General features: G+C 42.1%; 1 protein-coding gene across 3 annotated transcripts in view; it reads left to right on the top strand.

Moving 5' to 3' along the window:
* Positions 1 to 22273, top strand: part of gabbr2 (gamma-aminobutyric acid (GABA) B receptor, 2) — a 198685-nt gene that overhangs the window by 168851 nt on the left and 7561 nt on the right. For all 3 annotated transcript variants that reach the window (XM_086193819.1, XM_086193820.1, XM_086193821.1), the window contains 4 exons: positions 13281 to 13391; positions 15142 to 15366; positions 15586 to 15768; positions 17543 to 17672. In XM_086193819.1, the coding sequence (XP_086049945.1) occupies positions 13281 to 13391; positions 15142 to 15366; positions 15586 to 15768; positions 17543 to 17672 (649 nt within the window). The remainder of the gene's footprint in view (positions 1 to 13280; positions 13392 to 15141; positions 15367 to 15585; positions 15769 to 17542; positions 17673 to 22273) is intronic.

The raw sequence follows: 22273 nt of genomic DNA, 5'->3' as shown, positions 1-22273 counted from the left end.
ATAGTAACTTACCCAACACTGCACAGAGTATTTATAGAATGCGACGCAAAATGTCAGTCAGTACAAATATTGCCATCTACTCTTTGAGAAAAGTCGACAAATAGTCAAGGCCTGTACCTCAAACACAGTCAAGTACGCTGTGGTTTGCTTGTGAATAACACAGCCAATTAAGCAGCCACAACACAAGGCTCATGGCAACTCGCTGCCTCCAAGGACTCAATTACGCCTCTCAGTTTGTAGAGAAAGGGGGAGCGGTAAAGAGAAGCAGACTTATTCCTCAAAAGAGGATAGTTTGAAGGTAAAGAAATTCTCAGTGCTGTCCATATACAACATGGGTAATCAAATATGATGACAACATGTTCGTAGGGAATTACGGCTGTATCCTTTTTTCAAACAAGGAAGTGCCTTCTGGGAATTTCCCAGGCCAATGTTCTCTTTCTGCATTCTTATTTGCCGAAATGTTGTAATAGGTCATTTATAGTCTGCTTATGTATTGTGTTGAATCACTGGAGCGGGAAGTGTCCACAAGCAAATTAATTCATTCTGTGAACATATTGCTCTCATTCATGGCCGCTTCACACGCTGCAAGTTCCCCCGTTCAATTAATGTTTACATGGCAGATCATTTCCAGTAATTTCCTGAGGAAGGTATTGTGTTATAAGATGATGGTCTCGTGTCAGATAGTTTGAAGAGGAGGAAGGGAGAGAAAATGAATGGAAAACAATGGAAATTACTTCCTGCCTATAAAGTCTGGCTCACATTTAAAAAAAAAAAAAAAGGAAGATGGGGAATGTAGTGAAGCAGGTAAAATGAAAAGAGGTTATGACAAAATGATGCTGGGGTTTTATCCCAGTGTATTGTGGTCTATAATCGCTGGTCACAAAGGCCGCCGCTCCCGTATTGAACCAAAATTATTGCCTTGAGGAGAGGAAGAGAAGAGAGGGATAAGAATGAGTTGAAGTGTAATGATGGAATATTAGGAGGGAAAAGGTCATCAATAAATGTCGTCCTGGGCCCTTCAGTGAAGAGCGAGAGCAGAAGTACGAACAGGAAATTTGCCATTAAAATGAGATTTATGTGCTGTATAATTGTTTGGGGCAAAGGCCACAGAGCTGTGTGTTGTAGCAAATGAAATATGTGCTGTTTGTGTGCGTGTTATTTCTTGCTGCGGGAAGATACCCCCACTAATCTCTGAGACCTTGGAGAGTCCATCTGTCTGGCTGATGATGCCCCCCCCCCGCACAGACATATTTTGGAGCCAGAGAACAGAGGTGTGTGGAAAGCAATTGAGAGTAGATAAATACACACACACACACACCTTTGAGTGAGGTGATGTGTGAGGGTCTGATGACTTATCCCTCAATCTTTTCATTTGTCACTAAATCAACCAGGATTTATGAGCATCAGCACAGCTACAAATCCTGATTGGGATTCTTCAGATAAAAATAACATTCAGGTGTGTCTTTGTGTGAGCAACTACATGGTTTAAACTGCCGGGGATGGACAAAATTCCCTGGAAGGTCCGAAGCAGCATTCACATGGAATAAAGCAGATGGCGCGTACTGGAAAACATGGAGAAAACATGAACTGACAAGATGGCTGAAGGAAGCATGCATGTTGTTATGGTGATGACAGAATGCAACAGGGATAGAAGTCCTTGTTTCCAAATGACTCAAAGATAATTTCGTGCTGCTTTTCTCAAACAAGAAAAAAACTTATTATATTATTTGTTTTACACTTGAAAAAACCCCATCAACATCTGCTACAGTATGTGAGTGTGATGCATGCCGACAAATACTAAACACGCGTGTCACCTGCCTGGCACAGTCAAGGAACATGGTGGCTATTTTTGTTCCTTTCACATGCTTTAGTGGAAGAAGGTCCAAAGATACATTTTACATGCAGCAAACAGCACAGCACTGTTTTGCCAACAATGCACGCTTACTAGCCACTTGCTGCCAGGCAGGCGGGCTAAGTTAGCTGCTCTCACCAGCTGTGTGACCCGTGCCAAACGCTGAGTTAAGCTAAAAACAAACTAATTATTACGCATCTGGTTTGGCGCTTGTTCAGGGTAATGCAGGAAAAAAACGTCCTTGTTGTCCCATGACACATTTAATTGTGAATACTTGAATCCATGGGGTGGACAGAACAATGTGCAAATCAAGAGGACAAAGATCTCCTCCTCCGCAGTGATGTGCAAGTGTTCATTCAAAGCAGTCTCATTAGCAGTATCCCCACCTCACAAGTATTATACCACCTCCCAAGACATATACCTAATCTCCCAGTACCCTCCAAACTTCCATAATGATGTCTCCACCTCCTCCATAACTGTGGAATCAATGACATTGAGCAGTTACTGTTACAGCCCTAAGCAGCGCAGCGTGCAGATGGGTGCTGGAATGAAAGTTAGCATTATGACAGGGAGTTATGTTAAAGAATAGCAGCAATAAAAGCAATTGGAGACTATGATAACAAAAGCCTCAGCTAACAGTGTAACAGACGGCCAGGATATACCAGGACATTTGCATATTCTAATGAGCCCGATTTTCAGGGTTAGCCGCTTACACTAATGACGCGTTTAGCTCTTAATAAATCAGTTAAGGCAGCTCCCTGCTGGAGCCAAGGGAGCTGCACTTGTGTGTGTGTGTGTGTGTGTGTGATTGCGCTTGTAAGTGTGTGCTTGTGTACGTGTGTGTATTTCTGTATGTGCCATTAGGCCGTAATTTTGTGAGAATGCATAATGTTTGAATGTCATGCGTGAATAAGTCTTTTTGTGAGCACTCATCTACTTTTATCTGTCTTAGTTTGTGTGTGTGTGTCTTTATGTCTTGATTTAGATTCCTGTGAGTCTGTGTGCTCATCGCGTCCTCCTGTGCAGCAGCAGCTTCTGGTCTGCCACTCTGAAGTGTTTTCAAGTAAATGGTAGCTAACCAGGACAAACATGTCATCCTCCTCCACATTTTGACCTGATAAATTCCTTCAGACTTACACCTTTTTTTCTCTTTCAGTGCATCATCAAATCTGAAATCTGAGAAATACTTCAAATGACCATGAAAATGTGGTTTTACGATATGTGTACAAGTTATCTGTCAGCACCATGGAAACCAACACTCAGTCAATTAGCATCCTGTGCTCGCAGAGGCACATGTTCCTCTTCATGGTCAGTTAATGTTTTTATTTTATCATCGCTCATCAACAAGGATTTCACTGCTGGAAAACAGTGTTTTCTGATGTTTCGATGGTTTAGGAACAATAAAAACACTTGATTTATAAATTGAAATGCAGAAAAATACATAAACCTACTGTATACGTCTTATATGTAAATGTTAAGCGTTCAGTTAATCAAAACCTAAAAACGGAGCTTCCTGACACTGATACTGCTATCAGCGCCGTCGGGTCTTAAAACGTAGGGACGCATGAGTAGAGATGAGAGGAGCAGAATGAAAAATGAAGTGGGGAGACCAGGACCAGGAATGTAGAGATATATAAGGGGGGGGGGGGGACACATTAAATTATGAAAAGCATTAGAGGTGCAAATAAGAAATGTAGATATACAGCAGAGAGCACAAACTTGATGAGAGACATTCGCTTGGCTAATAACAAACAGAGCCATTAAACTTCCTGTCATAATTTTCCAAAACAAGTCTCTCAAAGCCGATAAAGCATTGCTGCTTTTGTTGTGAAAGCAGGAGCAATGCTGACGAGGCGGGAAAAAAGGAAAGAGAAAAGATTTTTGATCTTACTATGTGAATGTGTAGAAAATCTGTTGTTCAGGCGAAAAATTAACACATCTCTTGAACTAAGGACCTCCCATCGCGTATTGTTGTTACTTTGATTATAAATGTGAGTATCCACTCAGAAAGAGGATGCTAATTCTTTTACATTGGCATTGTTTCTGTGGGAAATACATCCCACAACGACGCAATGCAGTCTCCGCTTTGACTGGTGGCTCTTGTGATGCTGATAGAAAATGTACTGAACAATAAACCATAATGTCCTTCCTCGTGACTACAACTCTGTAAGCAACTCCGAAAACATAGCGGACAATAAAAGGCGCCGCGGTAGAGCTCCCTGCTGGCCGGTGTGATTGCCACCTCTGCTGACGGTGCTGTAAAGAGCACAGTAACTGAAACACTCTGCAGTACACTGATATTTTATCACCCAGCTGGGAATACAGCACATAAAGTTTCATTGATAATGTGGCGATTCATGAGATTTCCACCTCACAACCATCTGATACAAACACAAAGCACTAAAATGTGATTCTCAGGTAGACAGGAGACGGAAGGAAACATCATGGATTCATGGATGAGTTCACGGGCACATTGTGGATTTATGCATTTACCCAAAAAAAGACCCTCAACCAGTCATTTATTTTTTTTCTGCATGGGGCTCGGTCTAGCTCGGTGCCAGGCTCAGGGCAATGGTGGACTAGCCAATTATCTGGAAGGTAAAGACTCGGTCCGTTTTTCCAAAACAACAGAAGCATGGAGCATAAAGAAGCCTTTCACTATTTCATCATGCCACTGCCAATTTGGCTCTGTGGTGGGGAGAGGGTCGCTGGGCCATGGTTCCATCAGAAGGATTAGCCCTCAAATGGGATTACAAGCTTGTACCAAAAAGGAAGACAAGGCAGTGAATTCTCTAGAGAGAGCAGAAATAGTTAACTGCAGAGACGTTCAAGCACAGACACTTTGATTATCATTAGTGATGAAGGAGAAACAAGCAGAGCTGGAAAGATATTCGAACACATTCTACTCAGGTAAAGTGCTTTGATTAATTCTACGTAAGAACATTTTTAGACTGATAATTTTACTTGTACTTAAGTTCAAGTTGGACGACCGTCGAGCAACTGAAGCGTCGCTGGTTCAATGGTCACCGATACTGAGAAAATGGACGGATGGATAAGTTCAAGTGAAAGGTAGACTGTTTAAAATGAACTTGAAGTAAGAGTTACTCAGTTATCTTAGTTACCTTAAAACAGCTGATGTGTGTTGAGCTGTAATTTGTTCATCAATACTGCAAGTTACCAGCAGGAAACGATTTCTTCCTGGCTGATATGAACAGAGCCTCTGACTAGGAATTCTTCTCTTTAACTACCAGAACAATGGTCCGAGTGTAAATGAACTTACTTCTACATGCTCGCGCAGGTTTGATGTCAGTTTTTTTTTTTTTTATTAGCTTCTAGCTGGATCTTGCTGGGTAAACACAGCTCCCTCTGCCTTTTTTTTTTTTTTTTTTTTGCGCTTGAACCAAAAGTGGTCCCTTAAATACGCCGTTCACTTCATTTCCTTTGAGTTTGACCTCAGCAGAGTTCAGCGTTTCCCGTTCAGCGGGGGCTTCACCAGTGTCCGCCCACACCAGTTTGTTCTGGTACATTGTTTTACTCAGATTTACACAGATGAGATTTAAATGTTGCCAAGTAAAATACTTAAAACAACTCTACTTAAGTAAAGGTAAAATTACAGATTTAACAGGGTACTTTAAAAACACATGAGAAATACTCAATTACTGTGACGCAAGTAAATATAATTAGGTACTTTCCAACCATGGAAAGGAGTCTGAAGAGGGTTTTAAGATTGGGATTGTAGAGTTTAATGAAGATTGACAGATTGAAAAGAGTCTGTAAGTAGCATAGATAACAAGGGAATAATGATTCATTATGTTCTATTTTTATGTTTCATCTCACCTGAGCTGTTTTTTGTTTTTTTTTTTCCTTCTCCTTCTTTCCGCCTCTACCTCATTGTCTCTTGTGAGCCGGAATAATATCTGTGAAGATGCACTGGAGTGGAATATCCTGGTCACAGATCCGGCGTGATTAGTAAACCACACACAAGCTCTCTGACACACACACAGGGGCGCGCACACACACACACACACACACACACACACACACACACACACATTTTAAGTGGTGTTGAAGTAGGATGACTGAGACCCACGTGGCTGGAGTGCCAGTGGCGTCTTGCTGCCCTGCCACCACGGCCCCTCTGCATGTAGGTCAGCCTTAGCCCGGAGCTCACCACCCTTCCTCCCTTCCCTCAGTCCCCCTCTCTTACTCCCTCCTCACAACCCTTTTTCAACTTCTTCTTTTTGCCCTTCTTTCATTTATCTTCATACAACAAGACTTTTTTGGGGGGCGAGGGACTGAAAAAGAATTATGCACTGGCTCTGTAAATTAGAAACTTTTGTGATGCAGAACTCACATTCAAATGATAGATGGAACACTATATTAAGTACAGACGACTGAAACATTTACTTCTACATCAAATCTATGGCCTAGGTTACAGTGTGTAGCAGCCTAATTTATGGCGTGGTGTGACGTGCTCACAAGTAGGTGCCTTGAACTCACTAAATGTTTCTATTCCCTTCTCTATCACTTGTGACCCCAAGCGTAGAAAAAAACACCAGTCACATATATTTAGCTGGAAGCTAATGTCCACTAATGGCTAACAACTGCAAAACCCTCTCAAAATTGTATTTTTTGAAGAATGTATTCTTCTTTATCCAGGCGCCTGCTCAGTAATCCACGTGCACTGTGCTGGCTGAGCGTGCCTGGTAGCCTGCTCCGTGCTCGTTCAAGGAAGCCCTGAACCGAAGGGGTTAAGATCTCCTTGTTTTTAGGCCAAATCAAAGTATTTATGGAATACTGAGCAGACGGCTAGATAAAGGAATGAGGATTTTACCGGATAATTCCCTTGAGAGTTTGTACAAAGATGTTTTCGGACCATTTTTCTGTTGTTAGCTGTCCGTCATCTTCAAGTGTTGCTGGCGCTTTCTGCATTCTGGAGCCTCAAAGAAGGGGGAAAAAAAATCTTAATGAGCTCAAGACAACTCTTTGTGACTAATTAGAAAGGAAAAATACAAATACGAGAATTGCTTTTAGTATGAGTCATTTTTTTCAGCCCCCAAACTTAACACGTCCTTTAGCTTATCTATTATATTAAGAAAGACATATTTTTGGAAAGTGAAGATGGCATGACTGACAAAAAGTGTCACTGTCCAAGCAGCTGAGCTTGTCACCCGCTATGCTCTTCACCAGTGTGCTTGTCTAAAGGCCATTACTGCTGTTCAGCATTTCATTGAGGACTTGTGAAAACGGCGCTCGCTGCTTTTCAAATGACTTCCTACAAATTACTGTGGCACCAGGGCGCCTTTCATCTCCCCAGCTCTTTGCCCTCTGTGCTCTTGATATGTTTTCTCTACCCTGGCAATCCACGCATCTCTCATCCTGACTTTTCTCCATTCCCTCATTCGTTCATTGAAAAGCACATCACATCACATATGTTTCAATATTCTATGTAGTATACTTCTCCTGCTTTCCTATTGCACTTTTTGACTCTTCACAGCTGTAATCTGTCCCAAAAACTGAATGTGACACTCAACAAATGCTAGAAAACACTATTTGCATCGAGGAAATCAGTTGGTAGCACACAGGGTAATGTGTTTGTGTTTTGTGTGACATCTCCATCAGACAGCAGTAGATCGGTGTGTGTTTCTCTCTGTCTCTGTGCCCAGGCAAACAGTTGGCGGGGCTGCTGCCCTGGGCATCAGCAAAACACGATACCACCCGCTGATGCTTTACCAATCACAAACCAGAAAATTTGTGTTCATCATTTCATAAACAACATATGACACTGCTCAGTGTTCTGAGAAATATTTCAAATAACTGGCATTCACAAATGTAAATTATTTAAATCTCTGGAGTAACAGCACTGCAGTAATTTTATGCAGTGTTTTTATGATAATAAAAACTTATGCGATCTCCCTGGAGGACAAAAACAAAAAAGAATCTATTGTAGATTCCATTTTCTCTCCTCCTGTCTATTCTCTGTGGCTTTCCTTTGGTTATTTTCATCACAGTAATTTTCTTTCTGTCTTTTTTCAGAAAACTACACTGACTTGTATTGCACCAACAAGCTCCACCTACAATTTCCTCTCTTTGCTTCTCATGCTCATTCTTTCACATCCTCTCTTGTAATTGCCCACGTGAGTGATGGAGCATGGCTGTCAGTGTTGGCCTGATTGGTCATCTCCACACACACACACACGCACACACACACGCACACACACACGCACACACACACACACACACGCACACGCACACACACACACACACACACTCAGGCATAGGCACATAATATGTAATGCATTTATTCAGAGCCTGTACAAACCTCTATAGCTGCAGGGACATGTGTTCTCTTGCATGCACCCAGGTGACGTTGCTGCAGGTGACAATAAACAAGCTCTCCATATCTTCTCTCATTCATTAGTTTCTCTCTCTTTCTTTCTCTCTCTATCTTTGTCTCTTCACTTCACCATCATAAAGTCAGAGGAGATTCATGTCCAGAAACAAGCCTTCTAGCTGTCGCGTCAGGGGAACACGGGCATCTTTAGTTGGTTTCTTTTATTTTATTGTGAGTTGATGCACTGAAATATTGCACATTAAAGGATTGTAAAAGGATAGGATTACGTTTGCTGTTTCATATAAATAAATTTAAATGGTAATCTATCAGTTTTACACAAGAAGCACAGTTGACTCTTAACAAGAAGTGCTACTCAGCCTGTGAAAACAGTTGCATAATGTCCTCTGTGGCTCTCATTGGTTGGAAGAATAACCCTGATGATAAAGCTCATCAGAAACCACCCACTCTTTGAACGGCTGCAGTTACTGAGGAGAATTTGCTATTCAGTTTCCCGACTCATGTTTCAGAAAATCCTTATATAAAGAGTTTTAAGACAGGAAGCCAAAGCCAACCAGCTACCAGATGAAGAGCCATAAAATATGTGATTCAGAGCAACAACACTGATAAAAACCATATCAGAAAATAAAGGCAAAGGTACAAGCCTGTACATGATAATCCTGAGAGGGAAGTTTTACTCTTGCAAGCGATATTTCCAAGCTAACATTGTTTAAAATAACTACATAAAATATGAATGGGATTTTCATCCACAGAACCTCACTGTGGAGCTCCACTTCCTTTCAGCTTTTTCATTTAAAGGTGAAATTCAGGTTGTTGTTGTTGTTGTTGTTGTTTTAATCCTGGATCTATTTCCCTAACTTTTGTTTGTCTAAGTGAGTGATGGATGTAACTATTTTTGAAATCCTTCTGGTATGGAGCAGGGGCAGAGTTGCCTGCAGCACCACAGCATGCTGGAGTGTAATCCAATGGGCCTACCTTCAAATTAAACTCCTTAAAGTGCTTGTTTTTTTCCCCACACTGATAGGTTCAGATTGTTATTCAGTGGTCTGACAACATAACGGAACAGAGAAATTAATTTCTGCAGCTGGTCTGACAGGAAAACAGAGTCCAGGATGAAACAAGTTCTCCTTGAAATGTGTAAAGTGAGTATTTAGGCAGGAGAGGTCAACTGAAAGACTTGATTAAGGTGCATTAAGGGAAATGTGCCTTCCAGTACTTGAGCTTGACCCATGTCAAGTACTAAAAATTGGGACATCTCAACCTCTATTGCATTTGCAAGCTCTTTATTCAAAGATCCATATTCTTTTGCATCTCTCAACTTTAGTACCATGATTTAACCTTTCATGCAGACACATCACACTTTTTACATTTTGAATACGTCCTCTGTCCCTCCAGGCCACCTCTGGGTTCTAATTAACTCAGCACTGTATGAAATTCAGCTTGAAGAGATTTCAGACTCTCGAGAGGTCATTCATCACATGGAACAGTAGTACGTCATTGTTGCATAGTAACTGGAGACTTCAGTGTCAGTTGCTTTAGCCAGCACCCCATTCACAAGAATCAAACCTGAAATACAGCAAATGCAGGCAATGTTCACTGAATTCCCCTTCCCTCCTGCACAGTGGAGAATCAAGCACGGGGTGGTTCTTAAATCAAGTATGAAAAGAGCTCATTGAAGAAAATAAAATAAGTGGCCGAAGTGCTGAGTGGCACCAGAGGCAGGAGGTTGAGTACACAAGAGAGAATGAAGCAGCACATCGTTCTGAAACAGTTGGCTTCTCTGTAGATTGTGAATTCTGCTTGTGCACTGTTTCCGGAGCTTGTCCAGCTCTTAACCTGCATCTGTCCACAAAATCACTCTTCTTCCTGTTGCAGTCGTACTTCTGTTACCTCTCAGTTGATGTCCTTCATTTTCCCTCAGAGGCACGAGGATTGACAGTGTTCTTCTCTTACACTTCGATCCACCATGTTCCTGCCTTCCTTCTGTCTGTCCTGCTGCGCCTTGATTTTGCCATTGATTCACTTCCATCTGTCTATCCATACCTCTTGCTATTCTTCTCTCTCCCTTCCATCTCTCCCTTCATCGCCTCATCTACCTCCATTTCTCCATGGACAATCTACCGGGACTGAGCCCGCCCGACCCTCCCAGATTGATCCCGTTAGAGGCCTAATGCTGTGAAAAATGACAGAGAACGGTTACTTTTTACTGCCACCACCACTGCTTTGGGGCTGCTTGCCACCTACAGCCTTGTTGCCTGGCAACTCCCCAGACAGCTTCCCTGCAAAAGGCGCTAGCTCCTGTCTGCTCCGCTGCGATAGAGACCCGAGCTTAATAAGCATTATATCTCATTTTGTCTTATCATTTTGTTGTTGGTGACACAAGTTTGCTTGGAGCTGGGACTATGCAAAGAGCACTCATGCAGAATGTGTCTCTCATATTGAATGAGGAAATGATTTGCAAGTAAAGTGTGATTTCCCAGAGCATTCTTGTTTGAATAAGGGGCAGCACGGGCAAAAACATAAATATGCATAAATGACGAAGAGGCAGATGATGCAGTGAAGTTATACATAGAAAGCAGCTCAGGCCACATTGCAGATTTCATGGATATAAACTGTGAACATAAAATAATCATGCCATATGGTTTAGGTTCGTTCACGCACGATAATAACCCTTCTCCTTGTTCGCCCAGTGACTCACTTGCAAGGAAAAAGACACACTACTCTGAGCAACGTTTTTATGACTGTATGGCTGTGAATAAATGGTCTATTTAAAAATGAGCCGATACAATGATGTCTTGTTGTTCTGTTCGATTCTTAGAAAAATCAGTACCAGATTAAAGTGATACTTTACCCAATAAGTGTATGTTGCCTCACAAACAGGGGTTCTGAACTCAGAAAGAATTTGTTTCCCTCCTGGGTTTCTTCTGTATGACTCCGGACTGCAGAGAGAGCCAGCTATGTATATTTAGTTTGAAGCTAATGACGACTGATGGCTAACAGCAGCAAAACTGCCCAAAAACATCCGTTTACACACTTTCAATCACTTGGTCCTCAATGTATAGTGAGGACTGCAAGTGGCAGTCGGTGATTAGAGTCGTGAAGGCATCTCGTCTCTTCTGAAACCTTTGTGTTGGTGCAGCACGTCCCATCGTGGCTGCCTGTTGGTTGGTTTCAATGTGAAGCCGGCCTAGGGATCCAGAGCGTTTGAAGAGTCCACACAGACATGAGGAGAGCATGCTAGCCAGCGCTCCACTGTGCCGCCCAATAAAATCACTGCTTACGTGAAAATATCAAACCTAATCACGTCCTTTGGCCAGAAATGATTACCGCCCCTGGCCTGGGCCTGGAGCCTTGGACCAACCAAGACATCCCATGCATCGCTGATGGATTTTCTCTTGCTCAGTATGAACACATTTCTGAGGCACAAAGTAGGGGGAATTATTTAATGAAGACTGTAGCTGTTGCACTTGATTCTTAATCTTCTTTGTCTGTCTTTCAGCAACAAAATGCGGTTGTCCTGCCCCACTTTCCCGTATTCTGCTCCGTATTCTACCCCAGAAAGATGGTTCTGCTGTTCTTTAACACACAGATGTTGGTCACTGCTCGGTTTGAAAGCCATCTTATTTGCTGATGGTAGTCAACAAGGTAAACCAGTATATGGCTGGTATATTGGCGCACTCTAGTTTTTGACTGATTTGAACTGCAGAAATGTCCCACGTCTGCCTCCGTCTGCAGTGCCTCTGCTGCCCTGCGTTTCAGCCCCTTCTCAGCAGGCAGAGATTTTTGCTCATCACTCTCAGATATCTTGATGTTGAGATGAGTGATGAAGTGGGAGCCTCAACGTCAAACTTGTTCTGCTGTTGATAAATATTTCAAGCATTATCTGTCTTCCTGAAATGAGATGGATACATTTTGAGACATTACAGAACATAAACCTTCGCTATCTCTACCCGAGGCACTGGGGAAATCCTTCTCTGTATGGGAAGTCCTAGGATATTTACAGGTATGGGTGACATGAGTCATACGGTCGCCACAGCATGTTACAGGAAGGCTTACATGAGTGTTTGGAGTGTGTGAACGCACTACCACTCAAGTGAGCATTGCTGTTTAATGTGTTTAGAGATATCAGAGGTTCCCAAGATCCGCGGCAGATGGTAGAAAAGTCGACATCAGAGTGGTTCCACCTGCTATGTTGTTGCAGTGTTTCTTCGTCACATATGTAACTGTAGTGGATATGCAAAATACAAACTGAATTTAAGTAAATAGCACAGCACTGCAGATGCCTGCAGACATAATACACACACCATCTGCTACTACGTCTTAGTGTAAAGAAGCCTAAAGACAGACACACGCACACACACACACACACACACACACACACACACACACACACACACACACACACACACACACACACACACACCTCCACAGCAGCTTGGGCCAGCATTGGTTGAGTTCCTGCAGCTTCAGATGAATCCATGCAGGTCAAACTAATGCTCTTATAAAAGGCTTCTTAAATATCCGCCTGACTGAAAGAGGAGAAGCAAGGTGATGTGTTTTAGTGTATTAATATCCGCCTCAGGTGCTAATTTGCCCTGTAAAGTCACCTGTGTCAAATGAAAAGTGTGAACATGAAATTAAAAGAAAGCAAGAGAAATGGCGTAGCAGGGCAGGCAGGGTGGGGATGGGGGGCAGGATGAGGAGATAGTGAGCCTTAAACAAGAAAGAAAAGAGGAGGTGTAAATCACATTAATGAATATGCTGTATTAGTCATGCTTATTACAGCTAAGCACGGATTAATTTAACTTCAGCCGACTTTGGCGGCTCCCAGCAGCCATGATGGGACACAGTTTGATCACTGACACCCTTCAGTCTCTCTAACTTTTGTATATGAATGTAAAAGTCACAGTTCATGAACTCGTTTGTTTGCTTGTTAACTTTACTGAGCCTCAATAACATGATGTTTTCCACAGCTACCGCACATTTGGTGCTTGTTCCTTCCTGTCGCCTCATCTATATATCTATCGTGTCATTTTCAACGCCCCGTCTTTCTGTGTGCGTCTGTGTTGAATCCAGGCTGACCCTCAAGGCCGAGACATCGCTATTCGTCCCTTCCTGGAGCACTGTGAGAACACCCACATGACCATTTGGCTGGGCATCGTCTATGCCTACAAGGGACTGCTAATGGTGAGAGAACATTTCATCATGTGCTCACAGCCCAGACACACACACACACACACACACTTCTAAATGTACTCTCAAATTTAACGTACTGTACTCTACTTAATGTGACTCTTAAAAGCCTGATTCATGGGAATTTATGAAGCTTGAAACCACTTAGTGCTGCTTCCAACCTGAGTGAAAGATGTTTTAGTTGATTAATTTGTGTCAAAATCTGCAACGGACTGGCAACCCGTCCAGGGTGAACCCCGCCTCTCGCCCAATGTCAGCTGGGAGAGACTCTAGCCCCCTGTGACCTTAATGGATAAGCAGTATAGAAAAATTGAATGGATGGATGGAATTTGGGTCCAAATATACATTGATGTGTATTTATTGTTTTGTTTTGTTTTTGGTCGGTTGACTTGATTCTGATAACGATTCCTGAGAAGGGTTTCTTTAGGATGATTTTTTCCCCCTGCATCACTTGCAGAAATACAGACCCTATTGGCAAATTAGGCTTTAGTGGGAACCAGCTTGAACAGTTGGGTCAAGCTCCAGGTTTCTGACAGCCGGTCGACCAGCTAGCAGCTCCTGCTGGTGACTCCATTTCCAGATTTACTCTCTAATGAATGTTTTAGAGATTTCTGTTTGTGGTTTATTGGATGAAGAGAGAGGACCTGGATTATAAAGGACAATGAGTTTGAGTGATTGGAAACTGACATTTTTACTTTTACTGCTGTTAATTGTCAGTCACCATTAGCTTCAAGCTGAGCGGAGAAAAAAATGTATGTGTATATATATATATATATATATATATATATATAAATGGTTGTCTGCATTGTGGAGACACAAACAAGTGATGTAGGACAGAAAAATGTCTTTGTGAGCTCGAGACACCTATTTGTGATTAGTTGAAAGGCAAAAAAGCACTTCTGGGGTATTTTTGAACAGATCGAGGGGATGTTGAGAAGAAAATACTACAAAAATGTCAGAAACAGGGAGATGAAGGTCGTTGGAAATGATAGAGTCAAGAAGAAGGGCTTTGAGGTAAAATAATAAGACTGAAATAGAGGTATGATGGTAGAATAAAGGTTTATGTGAGGTGATAGACAGGAGCCTCCGTCAGTGTGGAGCAGAGACAGCTCGAGTCCTAAATGCCTTCACACACAAGCTCAAGAGTGAAAACTCTTCACTATAGCCCACACACACACACACACACACACGGCAGACTCTTGAAGACTGCTCCTTTTATTCTGCTGCTTGTCGTCCTGCTAACTCTCATTTAGACTTTGAATAAGCAGGCAGGACACCTTACACAGCACACAGTGAATTATTCAGTAGACTGCCTCTGCAGCTCCGACGCTCGACCAAACAAACAATTAGCTTTCACTAAATAATCACTTTACAAGCACGAACCCTGGGCTCCCTTAGACGGGGCTCTTTAAGGACATTTCTAATCGCATTTTGAAGTTGATTTTGGTTTGATTTTTTTTTTTAAATGAAACGTGTCTTTAAAGCCAGTATTAGTATTTATGGAAATATTGCAGAGCACCAAACAGCAAAATATAATGAGTTATCCTGCTTTAATTTAAAAATCTGATGTGGAGACAAGCAGCAGCAGAATGAAAGCAACTGCGTTGTTTGATAGTGTTGACTGTGTGTGCGAATTCACCAGAGAACAGGGTTCAGACTGTGTCATAAAAGTAAAATACTGCCCCAGTTCTTAAACTTCTTATAAAACATTTTCTTCTCCCTCTTTTTTTTTTCCCCCCAACAGTTGTTTGGCTGTTTCCTGGCGTGGGAGACCAGGAACGTGAGCATCCCGGCTCTCAATGATAGCAAGTACATCGGCATGAGTGTGTACAACGTTGGCATCATGTGCATCATCGGAGCTGCCGTGTCCTTCTTGACCAGAGACCAACCCAACGTCCAGTTCTGCATCGTGGCGCTGGTCATCATCTTCTGCAGCACCATTACGCTCTGTCTGGTCTTTGTTCCAAAGGTCAGTCATTGTGTGAAAGTGGAGTGTGTTTGTGTGTGAGTCAAAGTGGATTGTCCCGCATTGCCAAAAACCAAAGTGCTTAATTATCACCACATTCACACATCACACTTCACTGAGTTCTGGAAGCTACAAATGCAGCATAAAAATTCATGCGCAGCATTTTTTTGGTTCCTGCTTTATTCCCGAGTGCAGCTTTGACTAGTTCACCTTCTCTTCCAGTTTATCACCATGAGAACCAACCCAGACGCAGCAACCCAAAACCGCCGATTAAAGTTCACCCAAAACCAAAAGAAAGAAGACTCCAAGACTTCCACCTCCGTCACCAGCGTCAACCAGGCCAACACTTCCAGACTGGATGGACTTCAAACTGACAACCACCGCCTCCGCATGAGGATAACAGAGGTCTGAGCCGAGCACATAAACATGTTCTACTTCCTTTTATTATTGATCAGGATGTAAAAGCTGCTGCAAAGGCAAGAGTGATGGAGGAAAAAGGCGAGTCAGTCTATGTGCGTCACTATAGTTTATTCTGGTGGGCAATCGGTAAACTTTTGTATGCTCAAAAGGAAAATAGGCTTTCAGTTTACGTAATGAACTTATCAAAATATTCTTGGATTAGACTGAGAAGTGCAAAGAAATGTCTTGCACTTAGTCTTTGGTCGAGACACACTTTTTAAGTCCTCTTGGCTTGTACAAAAGGATAAAGTACATTACTGTGTTTTTAACAGAACTGCGTGTGATGGCATCATTATTTTTTGTCGTGGTTACAGCATTGATCAGTCAATATTTCCCTTATAATTGTAAGTTTAGTAAAATTCTACCATTCTACAATTTCATTTAGCAGACGCTTTTGTCCAAAGCGACGTACAACACAAGCAAGAATTTAGACTTAATTAAGGAAAAGCCCATAGGAAGCGCAAAAGTGCTTCAGTTGTGATTTGGTCACAGGTACTGCCATCTAGTGGCAGAAGAAGTGTCGCCCCCCCCTCCCCCTTTTTTTTTTTTTTTTGACAAACATACAACATCACACAACACAGTTAAAATATTGTGTTTATTTCAGCCAGAAAGGCACTTTCGTGTACTTTAAAGTGGATTAGATGTATATATTCGAAGTAAAGTAGCAGATTTCCAATAAATTCACACACAGTACAGAGTGCACTGTGTACAGCAGCTTGTCATCATATGGAAACTGCAGTATCAGTCTAAATAATCTCAGTTTGACATTTGTTTAGCATTGAGCCAGTTTGTCGCTAAACCTTAAGAGATAAACTAGTTGTGTATTCAATGTTACCTGCTCCATTAAAAGGAAAACAAGTATTGCATAACTGGTAGATTCCCAGTACATCCACACGTTTACTTGCAGTGTACTTTCATAGACTAAATAGTTGGCTAGAGGCATTTAACTGATCAACTAGCAATATCCATCGCTGACCAACAAAAAATAAAAGGCCTGCTTAGTATCCAATACTATAGTCATTTAATATTATAAAGTTAAATCTTTTTTTCAACCTGTTGAATAAACGTATTATTTTTCTTTATCCCTGTGTTGGAGACTACAATTTATTTTCCTGTAGTCTCATTTCCCACATCTCATCATCTGGCCTAAAGAGTGAAGAACAAGCCAACAACTTAAACAACTGACATTCAAAGGTCAACAAAAGAAGATGGACGAGTAAATTATCAAAAGCCAGTGAACCTGAAAAGTTGACGGTTCCATCTTTCAACCAGGTCTTGAACAAACATCAGCTTCTGCAACTGATAAAAGAAATAATTGCTGCTTGTTAAAAGCTTCCCTGATCACTTGAATAGAGAGTGATGCCACTGAGGGGCTCTTTGTGTCAACTTGTATGCTCTCTGATTAATTTCTTTAAAATGAGTCACCGCTGTTATCACTGCTTTTGTTCATGACTGTAGCAAATGAAGGAGCCTCTCTGTTATTAGGTTATTGTGTGTTTGGCTGACAGCAGACTTTCACATTTACACAACAGTCAGGAGATGCAGTGGCGAGATGTTGCTGTTGTGGATCAGACACACTTGACTGATAAGCTCGTAGCCCAGTTGATCTCAGCTGTCACTCACTGACTCGTACAAACTTGTTGCAGGGAAGGAAAAAAAAAAAAGTGTGTGACTCCGCTTTTGTCTCTTTTAATCATTTACATCCCCCAAAAATTCTCAGCTGGACAAAGAGCTGGAGGAAGTGACTATGCAGCTGCAGGACACCCCGGAGAAAACACCCTACATCAAACAAAACCACTACCCAGACGCCAACAACATCCTCAGCATACGCAACTTCACCGACGGCAAAGGTGAGGCGTATTATCTATGTCTCCTCTTCCAGCAGGTTATCGCATCTGTGACCCACCTGAAGAAAGACTGCATGAGTAACAAACACTCTGACAAAACCTGATTTTTATCTCAGTCGCTTCAACTCTTGATTTCCTCTGAAAATGTAGAACTACATATAAACTTCCCACTGCAGTGTGCAGAAGATGCATTTTACTACTGTAAAGATGAGCTTTCTTTGCAGTAGAAGAGCGCAAATGTATTTTTAATTGGTGTTTCTTGACCAGAGAACAGGGACTGCAGTGTTTGCTTTTGTTTAAAAAAGTAGAAAACCTACAACAACCACAATGCATTGTGCCTGTCCGTCAGACAAAAATGTAAAAGTTCAGTTTGAACAAGTTTGTTCCACCTGGCAGACATTTGTTAAACAAGCACGGAGCTCTCGGCGCCGGACGCCAAAGGTGGAACAAGGAGTGTGAACATGTTGCGTCACTATTGCTGACAGGTATTTTAAGATGGTTTTGATGGCACCTGAGTGGTTATTATACAGTTGCTGTTGTTGTTGTTATAAAAGCATCACATGACTGTTCAAAACAGAATGTTTGAGTTTTCCATGTCTGAAGGGGACTTCTAACGAACATTTCTATCTCCCGCCTCCGTCATAACATGTTCCGTAGAAACAGAAGAGGGTGATTGGGCTTGCTGCAGCAGGGCGCAACGCCGCCACGTCACGTCACGTCACGTCACGTCACGTCACGTCACGTCACGTCACGTCACGTCACGTTTTACAGTTCACCGTGGTTAACGTTACTCTCAGCCTTATTCTGAGGCAGTCAGCCTGGAACGCACAGAGTTCTGCTTCATCGCTGCTGCTGAGTGAAGATCCTGCAGGTTAATGCTGTTAATCTCCGGAACTGCCTACGCTTGGTTATGTTTGTCCTTCATCATTCTCCTTTTTGCGGGTTCCGCTCCAGAAGTTAACGACTTGCCGTTTTGTTTTAACCAGCAGCCCATGTTTGCATGTTTGATTAAGTGTGTTTCACTGAAAGCTGACGTACGGGAGCAGGTGAGGCTGGTAGGAAGAGAGCGAACATGCTGAGTTTGTTTACTACGGAAGACCAGAAGTGATGTCATTGTCCCCGAAAGCTGCTCCAACATTTGCCTTTATATCCACATTCAGATTATTATCAAATATCTCACTGAGTTATTATTTTGTGAGGGCACAAGTTCTCATCCTTAGAACATTTCACAATATCAATATTGAATTATTTGGTCCCAAAAAAAATTTGTCCATGTCAGCCGGCCCTACATTTGCTTTGTAATGGTTGTCCTAAAGGCATGGTAACTATCAACATCCATCAATATGGTAAAATATATCCTGATCTTAGGCTTTGCCCATCCCTATGCTTCAGTATGGTACTGCTCAGCACTGCAGTAGTGTGATGAGGTGTAGATGTTGACCTTTAAGCAGTCATAAATAATGTTTTTCAAAAGTTATCAAGAACTCCTCATATGTTTTCTATTAATAATTCCTTATTGGCTATATTGGATGTCATCAGCTTCAGTCACGGACTTTAATGTTACTTTCAAAGCAGCAACGGCCACATTTTTTCTGTTTTTTTGTTTTTCCTTGTTCTTTGCTGGCGCTTTACCGGCAGCTGCAGGTGACGAAGGAGCCCAAGAGAGCTCCTGTCAGACAGCGTGTCTGTGACGTCTCTTAGAATGAGTCATGAGATTAGCAACAGCACCTGAATGCACCGCTGCTGTTGCTGCTGCTGCTGCTGCTGCTGCTGCTGCGTGGCGAGTTGGGCACATACTGGAGCCCCACTTTTATCAACTCCAACACTTATTATCAAAGCTAAAAGTGGGTCTGTGTTTGATTTTGCCACTAATTATTTGGGATGTTGTTGTGTAACTGAACAGAGCGAGGGAGCTCTTGAGGTGAAGCATCACTGCATGTTGTTATGACATTATTAGTAAAGCGCTGCTTGGTACAGGAAGTTTGGTTTGATGCGTTTGTCTCTCAGGTCTTATGGAGCCGGTTTCTCAGATTGAATCACTGGATCGTTACATCCAAGCAGCATCGATTTGCATTAGGCGCCATTTGAACAGAGTGATGGTGATGAAGGGTGGATCCAGCTCCACGCCGCACTCTGGGGTCTCCGATTGATCCGTCTGACTTTAGGAAGGTAGAGGAATGAAACAGCTGTGCTCTGTCTGTGTACTGGGATCAGGGCGTGTCGGAATTCTTTGAAAAGTTCCTCATCTGTGAAAGTTCACTTCCAACTAATGGGAGTTAATGAGCACATGCTTCTGTGGGTTTGTTCACTGCTTCCCTCTGTTCCTCTTCATTCTAGGACTTTTATCTTTTGTGCAATTTGAAACTCTCCTGCTTTAATCCAAATGCTGCCTGGCTTTAAAACCCACATAAACCCATATAATTCAAAATATTTGTGTGGATGCCCAGCATGCTGATGGAGGATTTAAAAGAACACTACTAGGGTTTTTTTTTAATGAGTAATTAATTAAAATTAACTACCATCTGTGATATCTTTTTCTTCATATTTATCCTTTTAGGAATCCCAACCAGCATGCAGCAGCAAATTCATTTAGTCAGAGATTTTTCTGAGATTAATGCTCCAGCTCTGCACGGTGCAATGGATCCATTACCAATTTATCAGGGGTCGCCTTAGATGAAATTTCCAATAACCACAAAATAATTCAAAAAGAAAATAGAAATATTACTGCATATTAGGTGAAAAAAAAATTAATTATCATCTTGTGTAGAGGCAGCTGACAGTTGATCCAGCCCTGTTTACTGAATTAATTTCGTGGGAGCTCCAGTAAATCTATTTTTGAATCTTAGCATGGACTCTCCTGCTTGTTCCATCGGGGAATAACACAGACAAACATAAGCAACAACTCTGTATTAATATTCGTGTCCAAGCTATCAGCTTTTCTTTCTGACTGTCATTATATTTTCAACAATGTAAAAAACAAAGATCACCCTGTTCACTGAGGAGGAACGCATTCGAATGCAATGTTTCACAGGATTAATTGTTGCTCTCCATCCTGACATTTATCAAACGGAACAGGTTTGTGATTAAAAAGTTCCAACGACAAACAAACGGGATTTGCTCTTTGAGTCTTGTGGCCGGGACTTACAATGAAAGATGTGAGCAACACCTCTGTTGGGCTGTCTCTGCCGGCGTGGCAGCCTCAGACTGGCCAAAAGACCTCCACATCTTTTAGCATAAGACCCGCCCAGAAGAGTTGATTTGTATTTACATGTATACATTTTAATAACTAGATTTTACCTGAAATGTAACATTTCCTAAATTCCAAAATTACTCTAAAGGTCATCCAGCTGACTTCACCAACTTTCTACATTTCCTTTAACCTACTGATTATAATTGCGTTATTTTTTTAATCCCCAACCAACAAACATGGCAGACAGATGATCAGTGCTGTCTGTTTTCTTCCAGCGGCCCAGGGAACAGCTGTTCAATTGAACAAGGGCTATTTTTCTTTGTTTCATTAGATTTCAAAAGTAGTTGCACCTTCCTACTTCGTGCACACCCAGCGTTCATGAAAAGACCATCTCTCCAGCTGTTAGTTTTCTTTAACTAATGTTTAGAGGCAACACTTCAATGCTGCTTCCATGTGATCAACCAGGTCTAAAATAGGTGAGCAAATCATCTGTTAACAAAACAGATAAAAGTCTTTCTAAAAATGGATTAACAATGAATAAAAACCACATTTAAATCAAGTGTAGTTCTCAATTTTATACTTTGGGGTAAAACTGTCTTTCATCTATTTTAGTCTCCTGGTTGATCAAAGCTCCTTCATATAGGTGATAAAGCGGCTTTTTAAAGACAGTTTTGAGAAGGATAGTCGGCACGAGGGCTGCCACCACCGAGGTGGCCGCTGAGGCCGCTGCCGCCGCCGCCGCCGAGGCTGCCGCCGCCGCCGAGGCTGCCGCCGCTGTCCAACAACATTCCTCTGACAGATATTATGGAAATACAATCGCAGGTCATTAAACCTCCTTTAAAGATCAACAGCATATAAACTTTTCTCAGCCTGGATATTCTCATGCTTGACAGTCATCATCATCATCATCACTATCATCATCATCATCATGGCTGGCTTCTAACCGTAGTCATCAGTATTCATAAGAGAGGCGGTCTAAATGTATTGGGGGGCCATGAATGAGTGGCTGTTAAAAGAGTAGAACGCCATGTCAACAGCGATTACGCTCACTCTCAGAGGGTGAGAAGCAACACTCCACCTCTCTCTCTCTCTCTCTCTCTTCATGAATATGTACCAGCACATGGTGACGCTGGAGAACACTGGCGGATGACAGTGAAGGTGTGGTTCTTCAGACAGCTGAGGCCTTCGTGCCTCTAGACTAAGAAGATTTAAGTGGTTCCGGTATGGATTGGCTGCACTGAAGAGTTTTATATCTGTGCTACTTTTGAGCTTCCTTATTAAAGCAGTTGTTTGTGCAAATGTACTGTTGAAAGAAGCAGACCAGCCAATTATCACCCCATGTTCTGTTTGAGATAAAGAGTTCTATTTTACTGTAAAGGAACTGAATACTTAGTATGGCAGAACATATTCTGTG

This window comes from Aulostomus chinensis, chromosome 22, assembly GCF_037954235.1.
Source record: "Aulostomus chinensis isolate RoL2024-O1b breed Wild chromosome 22, RoL_Achi_v1.0, whole genome shotgun sequence".
NCBI lineage: Eukaryota > Metazoa > Chordata > Actinopteri > Syngnathiformes > Aulostomidae > Aulostomus > Aulostomus chinensis.
The sequence above is the reverse complement of the archived record's forward strand: the minus strand, read 5'-3'. Positions and strand labels throughout refer to the sequence as shown.